The 17,831-nt window shown below is 42.4% G+C and overlaps 1 protein-coding gene across 5 annotated transcripts in view; it reads left to right on the top strand.

The window, feature by feature from the left end:
- ARHGAP17 (Rho GTPase activating protein 17) overlaps positions 1–17,831 on the top strand; it is a 91,965-nt gene that overhangs the window by 29,684 nt on the left and 44,450 nt on the right. For all 5 annotated transcript variants that reach the window (XR_009497771.1, XR_009497772.1, XM_059898766.1 and 2 more), the window contains exons 2-3: positions 8,697–8,736; positions 12,229–12,333. Coding sequence is in view for 3 of the 5 variants with exons in the window: in XM_059898766.1 (XP_059754749.1) it covers positions 8,697–8,736; positions 12,229–12,333 (145 nt within the window). In the remaining 2 variants the exon portion in view is untranslated. The remainder of the gene's footprint in view (positions 1–8,696; positions 8,737–12,228; positions 12,334–17,831) is intronic.

Below are 17,831 nucleotides of genomic sequence, written 5' to 3'. Positions count from 1 at the left end.
ATCTGAGCATTTCTGGAAAAGGTGAACACATCACGACCCGCACAGCACTGCTGCTTTTAGGCTTTGGGAATTGGGAGGAAAAAATCTTACACTTTACGAGAAAGTGATAAATAAATTAAAAATCCTGCCTGATGAAGCCTTGCTTGAATGACTAGTGAAATTGCACAGCAACTTGCATAGGAAAAAACAACCCCCAGAGTAAAATGGCGAGTGGGAAGTGCCTTCCTGCTTTGTATTGTTTTTCCAGTTACAGACAGGAAACATCAAGTGTGTTTTCAAGCATGGAACATTGGACACAAAGAAAGCTCTGACAAAGCAGAAAAAAAACCCATATGCAAAAAGTTTAGGTCTGTGTAGCAAAATGTTTGATTGAAAACAATCCAGTTTAGTAAGTATTATTATTATTATTGGATCACTTTGTCTTGATAAGTTCAATCTCAGTAAGACCAAGTTTCTTTGGCTTAGGTAAATGGCTTTTAAATGGGGACCTTGGCTGGTATCCTGAATGCTAATTGCTGAACTTTCCTTAGGTAAAAATTCCACATCTCTGGTAAAGATGAATGTTCCAAAACACTTCAGCATAGAAAGGGCTGAGCCTTGGAGCAGTCACAGTGATGAGGGAAGTCAGATCATTTGGACCACATATTGGGGGAGGTGGGGACATTGATGGTTCCCTAAAATTAAGATGGGGATAACACAGGCCATTGGGGGAATTTTTGTGTGAAGGAGCTACCCCAATTTGTATATTACATTCCACAGTCGTGATTTGTAACTTAAAAGTAATCTTTCCTAGATATCCCATATTCATGGATTGGAAGAATTAGTATTGTTAAAATGTCCATACTACTCAATCTATAGATTCAGTATAGTCACATCAAAATTCCAATGGCATTTTTCACAGAAATAGAAAAAACAGTCCTCAAATTCATATGGGACCACAAAAGACCCCTAAATAGCTAAAGCAATACTGAGTAAGAACAAAGCTGAAGGCATCACACTTCCTGATTTCAAACTATATTATGAAGCTACAGTAATCAAAGCAGTATGACACTGGGATTAAAAACAGACACATAGGCCAATGGAACAGAATAGAGAGCCCAGAAACAAACCCACACATATATGGTCAATTAATCTTTGACAAGGGCATCAGGAAGACACAATAGGGAAAGGATAGTCTATTTGAACTGGTGTTGGGAAAAATCGATATACATATGCAAAAGAATGAAACTGGACCCCTACCTTATACCACTCACAAAAGTTAACTTGAAATGGATTAAAGACTTAAATATAAGACCTGAAACCATAAAGGTCCTAGAAGAAAATAGGGGAAAAACTCCTTGATATTGGTCTTGGCAATAATTTCATATATATGACACTCAAAGCACTGACAACAAAAGCAAAATAAACAAATGGGGCTATATCAAACTAAAAAGCTTCAGCACAGCTAAGGAAACAGTCTACAAAATGAAAAGGCTTCTATTGGAATGGCAGAAAACGTTTGCAAACCATATATCTAAGGGGTTAATATCCAAAATATATATATATATAATTCAATAGTAAACTCATATAATGCAATAGCAAAAAAACCAAATAACCTGATTAAAAAATGGTCAAAGGACTTAAATAGACATTTATCCAGTGAAAACACTTTTCCATATGGCCAACAGGTAATTGGAACCCTTTTACATTGTTGGTGGTGTAAATTGGTACAGCCATTAAGGAAAACAGTATGGAGGTTCCTCAAAAAATAAAAATAGAACTACCATATGATCCAGCAATCCCACTTCTGGGTATATATCCAAAGGAAGTGAAATCAGTATTTCAAAGAGATATCTGTGCTCCCATGGTCATTGTAGCATAGTCACAGTAGCTAAGATACAGAAACAACCTAAGTGTCTGTCAACGATGGATGAATAGATAAAGAAGTTGTATACACACACACACACACACACACACACACACACACACACACGAACATTATTCAGCCGTGAGAAAGAAGGAAATCAGGAAATCCTGCCATTTGCAACACATGGATGACATTATGAAGAACATTATGCTAAGTGAAATAAACCAGACAGAGAAAGACAAATACTATATGATCTCACTTATATGTGAAATCTTAAAAAAAAAAAAAAAAAAAGTCAAACTCATGGAAACAGAGAGCAGAATGGTGGTTACCAGGGACTGGGGAATCAGGGAAATGGGGAGATGCTAGTCAAAGGGTACAAGCCTTCAGTTATAAGATGAATAAATTCTGGGGATCTAATGTACAGCATGGTGACTATAGTTAATAATACATACTTGACATCTGCTAAGAGAGTAGATCTTAAGCATTCTCACAACTATAACAAAAAAGGTAATGGATGTGTTCATTAACCTGATTGTGGTAGTCATTTCACAATGTATATGTAAGTCAAATCATCACACCGTATACTTTAAATATATACAGTTTTATTTGTCAATTATACTTCAGTAAAGCTGGGGGGAAAATAATCTTTCCTGATATTTGTCTTTCTCTGTCTGACTTACTTCACTGAAATTATTTAAAATTGCCTACGATCAGGAAAGATTATTTTCCCCCCAGCTTTACTGACGTATAATTGACAAATAAAACTGTACCTCATTGCAGTTTTTATTTGCAGCTGAGCATAGTAGTGTACTAGGACTATCTTGCCAGTGGACTTTTTGATTTTTCCAAAGTTAATTCTTGCTTTCTTTTTATATTGGCTTTATTTTCTTTGTGGCTGTCTCAGTGCTATGCTCATATAACTGACTCTCAAAAAAAAACCCTGATTTGTATTACTTGCATTTGTTTGCATTGTATTTGATCTTTTTCATTTCAAGTTACCAGTGTGAGGTCACTGAACAAGGAGCTGGGACAAGATGCACAGAGTTGGTTCCCCTGGACCACTGAGCTGTTACTAACTCATACCTGCTAAGCACCCTCATTGGGATTTTATTTTATCTTATTAATTAATTAATTAATTTTTAATTGAAGTATAGTTGGTTTACAGTGTTGTGTTAATTTCTGATGTATAGCAAAGTGATTCAGTTACACATACACACATATATATTCTTTTTCATATTCTTTTCCATTATGGCTTATTATAAGATATTGAATATAGTTTCCTGAGCTATACAGTAGGACCTTGTTGTTTATCTGTTTTATATATAGTAGTTTGTACCTGTTGATCCCAAACTCCTACTAATTTATTCCTTCTTCCCCCTTCTCCTGTGGTAACCATAAGTTTGTTTTCTATGTCTGTGAATCTGTTTCTGTTTTGTAAATAAGTTCATTTGTATCATATTCTAGATTCCACATATAGGTGATATCATATGATATTTGTCTTTCTCTGTCTGACTTTCTTCACTTAGTATGATAATCTCTAGGTCCATCCAGGTTGCTGCAAGTGACGTTATTTCATTCTTTTGTATGGCTGAGTAATATTCCATTGTTTATATTTACCACATCTTCTTTATCTATTCATCTGTTGATGGACACTTATGTTGCTTCCATGTCTTGCCTATTGTAAATAGTGCTGCAGTGAATATTGGGATGCATATATCTTTTTGAATTATAATTTTGTCTGGAATATATGCCCAGGAGTGGGATTGTTGGATCATACAATGACTCTATTTTTAGTTGTTTTTTTTTTTAACATCTTTATTGGAGTATAATTGCTTTACAATGGTATGTTAGTTTCTGCTTTATAACAAAGTGAATCAGTTATACATATGTTCCCATATCTCTTCCCTCTTGCATCTCCCTCCCTCCCACCCCTCTAGGTGGTCACAAAGCACCAAGCTGATCTCCCTGTGCTATGTGGCTGCTTCCCACTAGCTATCTATTTTACGTTTTGTAGTGTATATATGTCCATGCCACTCTCTCACTTTGTCACAGCTTACCCTTCCCCCTTCCCATATCCTCAAGTCCATTCTCTAGTAGGTCTGTGTCTTTATTCCCGTCTTGCCACTAGGTTCTTCATGACCTTTTTTTTTTTCCTTAGATTCCATATATATGTGTTAGCATACTGTATTTGTTTTTCTCTTTCTGACTTACTTCACTCTGTATGACAGACTCTAGGTCCATCCACCTCACTACAAATAACTCAGTTTCGTTTCTTTTTATGGCTGAGTAATATTCCATTGTATATATGTGCCACATCTTCTTTATCCATTCATCCGACGATGGACACTTAGGTTGCTTCCATGTCCTGGCTATTGTAAATAGAGCTGCAATGAACATTTTGGTACATGACTCTTATTGAATTATGGTTTTCTCAGGGTATATGCCCAGTAGTGGGATTGCTGGGTCGTATGGTAGTTCTATTTTTAGTTTTTTAAGGAACCTCCATACTGTTCTCCATAGTGGCTGTATCAATTTACATTCCCACCAACAGTGCAAGAGTGTTCGCTTTTCTCCACACCCTCTCCAGCATTTATTGTTTCTAGATTTTTTGATGATGGCCATTCTGACCAGTGTGAGATGATATCTCATTGTAGTTTTGATTTGAGTTTCTCTAATGATTAATGATGTTGAGCATTCTTTCATGTGTTTGTTGGCAATCTGTATATCTTCTTTGGAGAAATGTCTATTTAGGTCTTCTGCCCATTTTTGGATTGGGTTGTTTGTTTTTTTGTTATTGAGCTGCATGAGCTGCTTGTAAATTTTAGAGATTAATCCTCTGTCGGTTGCTTCATTTGCAAATATTTTCTCCCATTCTGAGGGTTGTCTTTTGGTCTTGTTTATGGTTTCCTTTGCTGTGCAAAAGCTTTTAAGTTTCATTAGGTCCCATTTGTTTATTTTTGTTTTTATTTCCATTTCTCTAGGAGCTGGGTCAAAAAGGATCTTGCTGTGATTTATGTCAGAGTGTTCTTATTTTTAGTTTTTAAGGAACCTCCATTCTGTTTTCCATAGTGGAAACTTACATTCCCACCAACAGTGTAGGAGGGGTCCCTTTTCTCCACACCCTCTCCGGCATTTGTTATTTGTAGACTTTTTAATGATAGCCATTCTGACCAGTGTGGTGGTACCTCATTGTAGTTTTGATTTGCATTTCTCTAACAGTTAGCAATGTGGAGCATCTTTTCATGTGCTCACTGGCCATCTGTACCACATTGGGATTTTGAAACTAAATTTTCCTCTTCTATTTTAAAAATTTTGTTTCAAAAGAGGACATATTTGCTCTGAATCTATTCTTTTGAACTTGTGAATATTTTAATAGGCCTTGGTACTTTTCTCTGCGTATACTTATACCTACAGAAGGAGATTTCAGAGTGCTGTCAGAGGTGCCCAGGGCCCTATCCAGATCTTTGGGTTCTGGCCAGTGAAGACAAGGTGAAAGTTACATAGTCCAGTGGTGGTACTTTGCTTGAGGAGTGGCAAGGCTGTTGACTGAGAGGGAGTAATGGTGAAGCTATGGCGGTCTCATGCCAGGTCTGTCCCTGCTAGGCCAGCTTTCTTTCTGAGGCTGCTTACTTGAGCTTATAGTCAGCTGGGGCCCTGCTCCACTTCCCTAACTGGCGTGACTACCTGTGTTTGGTGCTTCAGCAATGCCTGGCACCATATGTGCCAAGTGAGGGCTGGGATGGCATATATTGGCTTGCTGCTTGCAGAACTTGTTCATAGAGTTAAGAGTTGGCCTCTTCTGGAAGCTGAGACCTCGACCTCATCTCCAGGCTGTGCTCCTCTGGATCTGGGAGGTATTTGAGTCAGGTCAGTGTTGCAGTTTCCTGCAGAAACCAATGAGTGAGCCACTCCTGTAGGCATCTCCAAGTTAACTGGGGCACTGCTGTGACGACCAGTATGGGAATTCTCTGTGCCAACGCCTGGGTTTTATTTGATGTGCCATCACCCAAGTGTGGGCTGGGGGTGTGGGCCACCATACTTGTTGCCTCTAGTGCTGCTCTGAGCCTAGCAGTGTTTTGAGGTCATTCTAGGTGATCCCACCATTTTTTGGCCAAATGGCTTTTCCTTCTCTTGTATTGGTTCATGAGCAAGATCATGCAGCCTTCCATTGTGCAGTGTATCTTATAAAAAGGCTTCACATTTTCTGGTTCACTGATGCTCTTCCTTTCCCCCTCCTTCAATGATCAGAACTGAAACAGTTTTTTTCTTTTTCCTTTAAAAATTTCCTGGTTCGTTTCAATGGGAATTTGGTAGGGAGTGTTAAATGACTTGGTTTAAATCACTATTTGAACCAGAAATCCAAAATGTCACTTTGTAGTGGTTCTGGGTATAACATTGTGTGGCAACAATGCTGCCTTTTTGGGCTGTGGAGAAAAAGTCTTTGTAAAAAATGATTGTGATCTGGCAGCTGAGGCTCCAGCAGCTCAGAATGCTCTGCTGATTGTTGGCTGCCACATGGGTCTTCTAGAAAGGTCCTTGACGTCCACAGGAGTTCTGAAGCATAGATAAGGGAAAGCTGTGAAAATACTTTGTTTCTTTTGAAAATAAAGATGAGATAGCTGAAGGAAGGAAGACTCAATTGTTGTTACTCATTGCATAACGTTTCTGGATTTGTGACAAACTTGTTTGCTGTGAAACTCAGAAATGGTCATTTGAAGAACTGAAGTTTAATTTTCTCCAGAGCAGTCTTTTCTCAAAGTGTGGTCTACAGGCCTCCTGCCATGGAATTCTGGGCAGGGAGGGGCTTGTTAAAAATGCAGGGTCTCACGCACCTATGGTCAACTAGTCTATGACAAAAGAGGCAAGGATATACAATGGAGAAAAGACCGTCTCTTCAATACGTGGTGCTGGGAAAACTGGACAGCTGCATGTAAAAGAATGAAATTAGAACACTCCCTAACACCATACACAAAAACAAACTCAAAATGGATTAGAGACCTAAATGTAAGGCCAGACACTATAAAACTCTTAGAGGAAAACATAGGAAGAACACTCTTTGACATAAATCACAACAAGATCTTTTTTGATCCACCTCCTAGAGTAATGGAAATAAAAACAAAAATAGACAAATGGGACCTAATGAAACTTAAAAGCTTTTGCACAGCAAAGGAAACCATAAACAAAATGAAAAGACAACCCTCAGAATGGGAGAAAATATTTGCAAACGAATCAACGGACAAAGGATTGATCTCCAAAATATATAAACAGCTCATGCAGCTCAATATTAAAAAAAAAACAACCCAGTCCAAAAATGGGCAGAAGACCTAAATAGACATTTCTCCAAAGAAGACATACAGATGGCCAAGAAGCACATGAAAAGCTGCTCAACATCACAATTATTAGAGAAATGCAAATGAAAACTACAATGAGTTATTACCTCACACCAGTTAGAATGGGCATCATCAGAAAATCTACAAACAACAAATACTGGAGAGGGTGTGGAGAAAAGGGAACCTTCTTGCACTGTTGGTGGGAATGTAAACTGATAGAGCCACTATGGAGAACAGTATGGAGGTTCCTTAAAAAACTAAAAATAGAACTACCATACGACCCAGCAATCCCACTACTGGGCATATGCCCAGAGAAAACTATAATTCAAAAAGACACATGCACCCCAATGTTCATTGCAGCACTATTTACAATAGCCAGGTCATGGAAGCAACCTAAATGCCCATCGACAGACGAATGGATAAAGAAGATGTGGCACATATATACAATGGAATATTACTCAGCCATAAAAAGGAACGAAATTGGGTCATTTGTAGAGATGTGGATGGATCTAGAGACTGTCATACAGAGTGAAGTCAGAAAGAGAAAAACAAATATCATATATTAACGCATATATGTAGAACATAGAAAAATGGTACAGATGAACTGGTTTGCAGGGCAGAAGTTGAGACACAGATGTAGAGAACAAATGTATGAACACCAAGGGGGGAAAGCAGCGGGAGTGGGATGAATTGGGAGATTGAGATTGACATGTATACACTGATGTGTATAAAATGGATGACTAATAAGAACCTGCTGTATAAAAAAATAAATTAAATAAAATTCAAAAAAAAAAATGCAGGGTCCCACTCCAGACCTATGGAATTAGAAACTCTTGAGATGAGACCAGGAAAATGGCATTTTAAGACAGCACATCCTCCCCCAACCCCCTGGTGGGTCTGTGCATGCCCAAGTTTGAGAACCACTGGTCTCAATCATTTGTTCTTGTTTTGGGGTGCTATTCTCTTCAAACTTTCATTTGTTTTTGTTTTTGTTTTTAATAAATTTATTTGTTTATTTATTTTTGGCTGTGTTGGGTCTTTGTTGCTGCACGTGGCTTTCTCTAGTTGCAGAGAGCGGGGGCTACTCTTCGCTGTGGTGCGCGGGCTTCTCTTGTTGCGCAGCATGGGCTCTAGGGCACGCGGGCTTCAGTAGTTGCAGCGCACAGGCTCAGTAGTTGTGGCTCGCAGGCTCTAGAGCGCAGGCTCAGTAGTTGTGGCGCATGGGCTTAGTTGCTCCATGGCATGTGGGATCTTCCCGGACCAGGGCTTGAACCCGTGTCTCCTGCATTGGCAGGTGGATTCTTAACCACTGTGCTAACAGGGAAGCCCCTCATTTGTTTTTTTTCTTTGGTTTTTGCTTAAGTTGCCTTCTGATATAAAAATTGGTAAAATTTGTCCCCTTGTGATCATTCATTTCTGCCTGTTTTGTTTTAAACTCCAGGACAGTAATTACTCAGTTTCATGAGTTGCTTTTTATTTCTGAACGTCTAATTTTGAACTTTTCATTTTTCCCACAGAGCCGAGAAAACAGAAGTCCTCAGTGAAGATCTGTTACAGGTAACAAAAGAAAGACTTTTAAAAGTGCTCTGTTTAAACAACAACAGCAACAAAAACCCATAGGAAGAACTGAAGCTTATGGTTCTTTGGGTTTTTTTTGGTTTTTGCCTGAAACAGAGTTAGCGTGATTAGCATGGTTTTGAGCAGGAAAGAAAAGCAGTTGAGTTGTGCGGTGATCAAAACGGGATCTGAAACTTTGGTGTCATGTTATGAAGTTCAGATGGAGCTAGTCCTGCGTTCAAGTGCCAGGTGCTGGGGTGGGCACGGGGGAGGAGCCTGGCTGGCCCGGGCGGTCCACTGGCGCTGTGGCCTGGCTATGCGTCCCGGGCAGGCTGCTGCGCTGGTGCCCTTGAGGGGACAGGCTCCGCCAGCTGCGGCAGTGGCCCCACTGGCTCCAACCTAGACTTCGGGTTTTTTGCTCCTTTTTATGCTTCTTCCCTAAAACCGACCTAAGTTGGGTCCTGAAGGACTCAGAGTCTCAGTGACAGTGACCAGATCTCAGAACCCCCCGGGGGGCCCTAGGGTGGCCTCACACCAACGGGCCAGACTTTCCTTTCCGTAGGGAGGGGCGTTTCCTGCTGGGGACCTTAGCCAGGGCCACTCCACGCCATTTCTCAACAGGTTTCCCTAACTTTGGGGCTGGGAGTTTCTCCCAGGAGGGCCTGGACCTTTTATACACAATCACTTTACCCAGCCCCACTCCATCCCCACCCACACCGAATACTTTGTGAAGGACAGGACCCCTTCTGCACCTGTCTCCTCGCCTCTCATTTCCATCACCTGCCTCTGGTGCACTCCAGCGAGTCCCTGGAGACCAGAGATCTGCTCCCAGGTGACTTTCTGTCTCTTCCCATGCAGAGAAGGAGCTGCATAATTTTAAAAAGAGCTGTTTCTGCCCCACCATGCCAAAACAGCCTTCTAAATTATGACAGTCTTCTGCAGGTAGAAGATTTTAAGAGCACTTTTTTTTTGTTTTCTACTTTTGAGGACTAGAAGTTTTTATCAAGGATTAGAAGGGTGTTTTCAAAAAAAGATTTATTAAAGAATCATAATCTTTAAAAAATTTTTTTTATTAAGGCATAGTTGATGTACAATATTATAGTTTAAGAATCAGATTCTTAGCACTATTTCCTCACTGGTTTTTATCAGATATTTCAAATCCATTTTCAGAATTTTAGAAATATTGTTTGGTACAGTTACACTAGGTTTTCCTGTCAGCATTCTCCCTCCTACATCCCACGTCAGTGATATACGTCATTCCATTTCATCCTTTAAGCCCTGCAAGGAGGCCAGAGACCTTGCAGGCAGGTAGAGGATGGCAGAGATCGCACGGGACTCAGACAGTGACCGTCTGTGCTTGTCCCTTTGCCCAAACGTCCGCTGGAGCCCGAGGAGTTTGCTAGTTTCTAGGAACCCCCCTTTTTTTTTTTAATTTATTTTATTGAAGTATAGTTGATTTACAATGCTGTGTTAATTTCTGCTGTACAGCAAAGTGATTCAGTTATACACATATGTACATTCTTTTTCATATTCTTTTCCATTATGGTTTGTCACAGGATATAGGAACTCCTTATTTTGTAGCACAGATATTCCACGTCTGCGGCAATTGTTTCCCTGCTCTGATTTCTGGGGGTTTTTTTAACCGTAAAGAAGGCGTGTAATGGTTCAAAGTGCTGAGTGCTGGGTCTGGTGACCAGCCACCTGGATTCCCATCCCAGGTCTGCCCCTGACTAGCTCGGTGGCCTCGGGAATTCACTTAACCTCCCTCTGCCTCAGTTTCCACTTCTCTAAAAGGAGGGTAATCACTGTATCACCGCATGGGTTTGTTAGGAGGGGTTCATGGGTTAAACATGGTTAGCACTGGGAGTGGGGCCCGTCACATAGTGAGGGCTAAATATTATATTAGTGATTTGTTGATGTGATTACCACTGTCACAAGCCACAGAGATTATTTTGTTTCTGATGTGAGACTTCCCTTAATTTGCTCTTTCTGCTGCCTCTTTTCTTAGATCTCTGGTAGAGCAGTTCAAGAGGCTGCCTTTTTATCTTGTTTGTATGGAGTTTCCCCAGGAGGCTGTGAATCCCAGGAGGGTGGGAACCACAATTTATTTACTGTTGTTTTTCTAATACCTTGTACAGGGTATATACAATACATACTTGTTCTTTCAACAAATATTACCTTCCATTTGTGGGCCGGGCAGTGATCTAGGCACTTGGGATAAATCTGTGAACAAAACAGACCAAGGCCCTGTCCCTTTGGACTTTACATTCTAGTGGAAATTGGAATCAAGTGAAATGGAGTTTTTGGGTTTTTCTTCCCCCCCCTGCTTTTGTGGCAAATGAAGAACGTGTATTAGTTTTCCAATGTCTTAGAATCGGGTCATTATAAGATTTTGGGCAAGTAATGTGGCATCTGGCCCTAAATAAATGTGGCTGCAGATTGGGGTCCTGGGATGGGGCCTTGGATCTGAGGAAGGTCTGCTTGAGAAAGAGGCACAAAACCATCTCATTGGGTAAAATGTTTTGGGGTAAAAATGTATTCTGCTTTGAACTTGTTGATTTTTCTTTAAAATAGAAAGCCTCCCTAAGGGCCTGCCCTCATTCTTAATGAGTCATCAGAATACACATTTTTGGCATTCCTTCCTGTAAAAAGCAGCTCTCTTTGCCATAAACAGCCATATCCTGGCAATAATATTTTGGGAAGCTAATCATGATGTGTGGGCCCCCTAAGTCAGTGTTTCTTACTGCTGGCTGTCCATTCTGCTTTAGAGGTTTATTATTTAAAAAAAAAAAAAACAAAAAAACCACCCCAAGCCCAATAAGGAATAATTTTGAAAACATTGATCTTGAGTTTTAGTTGTGGAACATGTGTTTTGATTCTTCTGTCTGTTGTACCATGTGTGGAAGGCCCCATTGCCATGTGCAGGAGAGAGCTGAATGTCCCTGTGGCTTTCCCACTTGGCCTTGGGCCTGAGGCTGGGCTTAGGCTGTTCATTTGCAGTTCTGCTGGTTGCACCCGGGGCTTTGCTGGTGCTGTAGTGTGTGAGTTTGTCACCACTTATCTGATAGCAAGTTCTAGTCAGGACTGTCCCCTATCCCTGAACATAGCCTTTAAGGGATCTGAAAACTCTGGTTCTCAACTAGGGGTGATTTTGCCCTCTGGGGGGATATTTGACAGTGTCTGGGGGCAGTCTTGGTTGTCACGAAGAGGGGAGTTGGGTGCTACTGGCATCTAGTGGGTGTAGACCAGAAATGATGGTAAACCTACTGATAATGCACGGGACAGCTGCCCACAACCCAGAATTCTCCAGCCCACTTATCAATAGTGAGAAACCCCGGTGTAGCTGCACGGGAACCATTTCCATTTACATCCAAGAGCTGAAAAATTCAACGGCGGGATGCTTTTTCCTGCCTGCATGCAAACACCGCAGGAGGAAGAGGCTGAGTTGGTTCTTGAGCCTTGCCAACGGCTCGTCTGTCTTTGTGTTGTCAGATCGAGCGGCGCTTGGACACAGTGCGCTCCATGTGTCACCATTCCCACAAGCGCCTGGTGGCCTGCTTCCAGGGGCAGCATGGCACCGATGCCGAGAGGAGACACGTGAGTACCGGGTGGGACTTGGAGCCGTGGTTCTCGCGTCTCTGAGAGGCTTTTCTCTCTCCATCAGTCGATTTTTCCCAAGCAGCATCAGCAGATTTGCCTGCAGACCTGTACCTTGTATCGCCATTCACATTCACGACACCGGCCTTATCATAGCATTCTTTTGTGCTTAAGACATCCCTGAGCTGAAAGCCATATTCTCACTGAATTCTCTCCAGGTGCTTTTAGAGATCTGTCATCATAAGAGAATGGACACATCAGTTAGGAATCCTCTGATGGCAGAAAGCTGAAAGACTCTCTTAAATTGACTGAGAAAGTAGAATTTATTGGCTTACTAACTGAAAAGTCCAATAGTCAGGATGGACTCCAGGTAAGGCTTGGACTAGCCTTTCGGTGATGTAACCAGGACCCCAGTTTCTTTCCTTCTCTCCTTCTCTCCCCTCGGCCTTCTTCAGTGTCTGCCTTATCCCACACGGTTGCAAGCTGGCTACCAGCAGGTCCCATGGGCTACCTACTTCCTTGTGCATGTCCAGCAGGAATAGAGAACGTCTCTTCCAGTAGTTTTTCTTAATGGAGTGAGAAGACTTCTTTTTTCCATACCGTTGGCAGGTAGAAATCCCTTCCCATTGCATTGATCTGCGTTGAGTCACAGTCTCCATTACTGAACAAACCCCTCCCATGACCCCCAACCAGTTACCGCGGGGAGGGACGAGGTTGGGCGAGGAGACAGGATGTGCTGGTTGGCTTAAGCTAATCACAGCTCACCCCAGAGCATGGGCTGTGGTCCTACCTCCAGCTCATAGGCTCCATTGAGACCAGGATAGGTCCTTAGGAGGACTCAGGAAGGATGGGCTCTAGGAAACAATCAAATGTCTACTCCAGGGTATGTTCAGAGCGTCCAGGTCCCCGTGTCCCACCAGCAGAGCACAGCAGCTTTGTTCATCAGGCAGTTCCGCCCTTAGTTTTACGAGTTCCCAGCTTACGAGCATACCCTGACCCTTAGAAGCCCATGTAACATTAAGGTGGGAGTTTCCATGGCACACAGGGAAGCTATGATTTCCCATATTGGTTTTTTTTGTTTTTTTTAATTTATTTATTTTTGGCTGCATTGGGTCTTCGTTGCTGCACGCAGGCTTTCTCTAGTTGCGGCGCATGGGCGTCTCATTGCAGTGGCTTCACTTGTTGCGGAGCACGGGCTCTAGGCACGTGGGCTTCAGTAGTTGTGGCACACGGGCTCAGTAGTTGTGGCTCATGGACTCTAGAGCGCGGGCTCAGTAGTTGTGGCACACAGGCTTAGTTGCTCCGCGGCATGTGGGATCTTCCCGGACCAGGGCTTGAACCCATGTCCTCTGCATTGGCAGGCGGATTCTTAACCACTGCGCCACCAGGGAAGCCCATCCCATATTGTTTTATTTGCCACTAGATGTCTCACAAGGAAGAGCTGGTGTGCAGATGATCTGTGTCACCCTCCTTTTATATTTCCTACACACATTTCTGGCCAACTTGACAACAGGGTTACTCCTCTCTTGCACAACCCATAGTTTCTGCAGCGGTGTATATCAAAGGAGCAGAAGTGTGCATACACCTCCGATTCCAGGAATGCTTGCTGCAGTTCCTGCCCATCAGAACCAGGCCCAATCCACTGGTCCTGCCCCCTCTGCCCCTTTGCATTCTCTTGCCATGGCTTCTGCTCTGCCTGCCCTTTTAATATTGTTCCCTAAGCTTCTGCCCTTCATCTCCTTATTCTCGCCATCACATTCCTTGGGCCGCCTCCTCTCTTCTCATGGCGCCTAACTAATGTGTTTATTCAGACACTTGTAAACCATTTTCAACGAAGCAAAAAACTTCCTCCCCCAGTTGTCTGTTTTAGCACGCATAGCCAGTTCTTCCTTCTTTGTTGACTCTTGGATTCTATCCACCCTAGTATGCAAGCTAGGTTATCTTTTTTTTTTTTTTAAGAGTGAAGGGCATGTGTTTGTTTTGTTTTTTAATATATTTATTTATTTATTATTTTTGGCTGTGTTGCGTCTTCATTGCTGCACGCAGGCGCTCTCTAGTTGCGGCGTGTGGGCTTATTGTGGTGGCTTCTCTTGTTGTGGAGCACGGGCTCTAGGCGCGCGGGCTTCAGTAGTTGTGGCACGCGGGCTCAGTAGTTGTGGCTCGTGGGCTGTAGAGTGCAGGCTCAGTAGTTGTGGCTCACGGGCTTAGTTGCTCCGCACCATGTGGGATCTTCCCAGACCAGGGCTCGAACCCGTGTCCCCTGCATTGGCAGGTGGATTCTTAACCACTGAGCCACCAGGGAAGCCCTCCCTTTTGTCTTATCCTCAACCTCCCATTGCTGCTTGATTAGCAAGTCCTGTGATTCTCTTTGTGACTATTTCTTGAATTTCTCACCTCTGCTCCATCTTTATCACCTTCGCCTTAATGCAAGACCTGATTACCTCTCATTATCTGGACTGTTGCAGTCACCTCTTGAGCTACATTTCCTGCCTCTGATTTCCTTTTTTTCCAGCCTTTCTTCAACCTGATAACCAGAGATGGTTTCCTGAAATACAAATTGATCCTGTCATCCTTCTGTCTAAAAAAAAAAAAATCTTAAGCTTAGTTGTTCTCAACAGGGACCAGAATTACACTCCTGGGGATATTTGGAAATGTGTGGAGACTTTTTTGGTTGCCATAAGGTCTGGGGGACACTACTGGCATTTGGAGGGTGGGGACCAAGATGCCTGGAGGGCTAGTTCCACATAAGGAAGCATCCCATAATACCAGTGATGCTCTGGCAGGGACGATGGCTGGTTCCCATTACCTGGGTTAAAATCGAAGCTTTTTTTTTGTTTTTTTTTTTTTAATTGAAGTATAGTGGACTTACAATATTATATTAGTTTCAGGTGTACAACATCATGATTCAGTATTTTTATAGATTACACTCCATTTAAAGTTATTGTAAAATATTGGCCATATTCTCTGTGCTGTACAAAATATCCTAAAGTCCAAGCACTTTAGATGACTTAAGCCCTTCATAATCTGATCACATTTCCCTTATCAGTCTCAGTATCTCCCGCTTCCTCCCATTCATGCTGTAGGCCATTGTCATTCACTCAGATTGTCTTGTTGTTCCTTTGGTCTGCTTTGAAACACAGCCCAGGTGTCACATAAATTCATTAAAAACAAACAAATTAAGTATTTATCAAACACCTACTATGTACAAGTGCTAGAGCTATAAAATGAATTAGATGTAGTGTCTCCCTTAAAAAGTGCTCATAGCCTGGTGGGGGAGGCTTCCTCCACAAATGGATAATTATAAAAACAACATACTAAACAAAATATGCACAGGGTGTTATGGGAGGACCAAGAATGGGCACCAGAGGAGGAGAGGGGTAGTCAAGGGAGGCTTCCTGGAGAAGGTGGTGGCCTAGCTGTAAAGGAGGAAAATGAGTGGCAGGTGATGGGCCTATTCCAGGCAACAGGGGCAAAGGTGCCTCTCCCTCATTTCTAAAACCTAATGCCTTAGGCTTCCTTTTCCAGCCTCAAACCAAAGTGCCCAAGACAGGGCTCGGAGGTTGTCTACGCTCTGCACGTGGGAAGAAGAGTCGCCATGGAACCGATAGATGATAGGTGGCCACGAGAGGTCGGCAGTCTCTCGCGCTCTAGAAAATACAGGAGCAGCCTTGCAAAGGCCCCACCAGAAGCTCCCATGCGTGTGAAGAGGCAAGAATTGGAGGGAAGAGAGACAGGGCGGGTGGCCTTCTCAGCCCAAACTGTTGACATGGCATAGCTTATGCCGTGGTTCATATCAGACCTGGAATTATTTCTTTTCGTGCAGCTGGCATGCCTTTTATAAACTAGGGGGCCCTCAGCCCTCTCCGTGGAGGAGTTTGATGTTGGTAGACAGCATGTTCATTAACCAGCTCAAATGTTAAATGAGCAGAATGTCCTCGTTTCTGTACATCGGGAACCAGGATTGTTCATGCTTTGGAGTCAGGGCATGGAGGCCGCAGGTTACTTACAGCTGGGCACTTGCATGATACTTGTCAGAGTAAACTCCTCTCTTTATGATTCTTTTTTCCCATAGAGCTCCAGAGTTGCACAAAGTATATTTCTCTTGATTACTGCACTTATCCTACATTAAATTCCCTTAGAAAGGCAGCATAAGTAAAAGGTATGAATTATCCTCTATTTTGATCAAAGCGCACTGCCCATTTTCTCATATCTTCCTGGTCTATTAATGTGGAAGCTGTCTCCTTGTGGGGCCGATGAAGCCTGTTATTTATTTATTTGAACATAACCTGAGGGGGAGGAGAGATGGGTAAATATATTTGTTCATTACTTATTTTTAAATTTCTTTGTACCATTTTGAATGGGCTGTCCATCTACATGATCAAAATCCATAATACACAAAAGAACGTAACATGAGGTCTCTCCCAGCCCTGTTCCCTGGGCACCCAGTTCCCCTCTCCAGGACCACCAGTAATAGCAGTTTCTTGTACAGCCTTCCAGAGATATTCTAGAAGTGTAACAGGTGGAGCCCTTTGAAGGCAGGAAAGGCAGGTGACATGCCCGAGGTCAAGGCAGAGCAATGCCACGGCAAGGTGGACCCCAGGTCTTTGACATCAGTTCCCTTTCTACTGGGAAGGCAAAATTACATGGGGTACCGCAGCAATGAAAGCATTTTTCGTTAGCAGATCATGGTGTTATAACCAACCCACTTGCTACTTTCCAGGCCTCTTCTGCCTATATTCTGAGATAAGCCATTAGCTAGTCATGGACAGACTCTGAACCGGGGCTTGGGCTTTTAGCACCGAGGTCTAGCTCTGCACCCTCACCGGGGTGCCTGGCCAGGCCATGTAATCCCCCTGGACTTCACATTCCCCAGCTGCACAATTAGAACATTAATCAGATGATCCTTATGGTCATTTCCAGCTGAAAAACAAATCTCTGATAGGAAAATGAGTGACTTGGTGCTTAAATTTTTTTAAAAAATTTTTTGTATATTTAGCTAGATATTTTCAGATCTTTAACGAAAGCTAAATCTTTATGATTCCAGCCAATTTAAGAGCCAGTTTAAGAATGAGTATTCTAGCAAAAGTTTTTAAAATTGAGCACTTCATTGCATTTATTTGTCATGATAATCAGAGAGCACGGTGTATGTCTTATGTCCCCAGTGCCTGGGTCATAGTATGCTCTTGATTATAGTAATTATAGTAATAGCAACGACAACAGTAATAATAGCAGCTAACACTTACTACTTATCATGTACTCAGTAAGTGTTACGTGATACATTTACTTGGGGTACTTGACCTTGAATATCTCCTTTAGTTAACGGACAGCCCTAGGACCCTCTCACTGTTATCCCTAATTTCCAGGCATGAGGAAACTGACACAGAGATTAAGTCACACAGCTTATACCTTTGAGACCAGAACCTGAACCCAGACAGGATATCTCTTACCTGTGCAGTTTACCTGGAGGAGAAACCAGTGACTGATGATCTGAAGAAGGT

This window comes from Balaenoptera ricei, chromosome 15, assembly GCF_028023285.1.
Source record: "Balaenoptera ricei isolate mBalRic1 chromosome 15, mBalRic1.hap2, whole genome shotgun sequence".
Lineage (NCBI taxonomy): Eukaryota > Metazoa > Chordata > Mammalia > Artiodactyla > Balaenopteridae > Balaenoptera > Balaenoptera ricei.
This window is presented reverse-complemented; position numbering and strand designations above follow the sequence as displayed.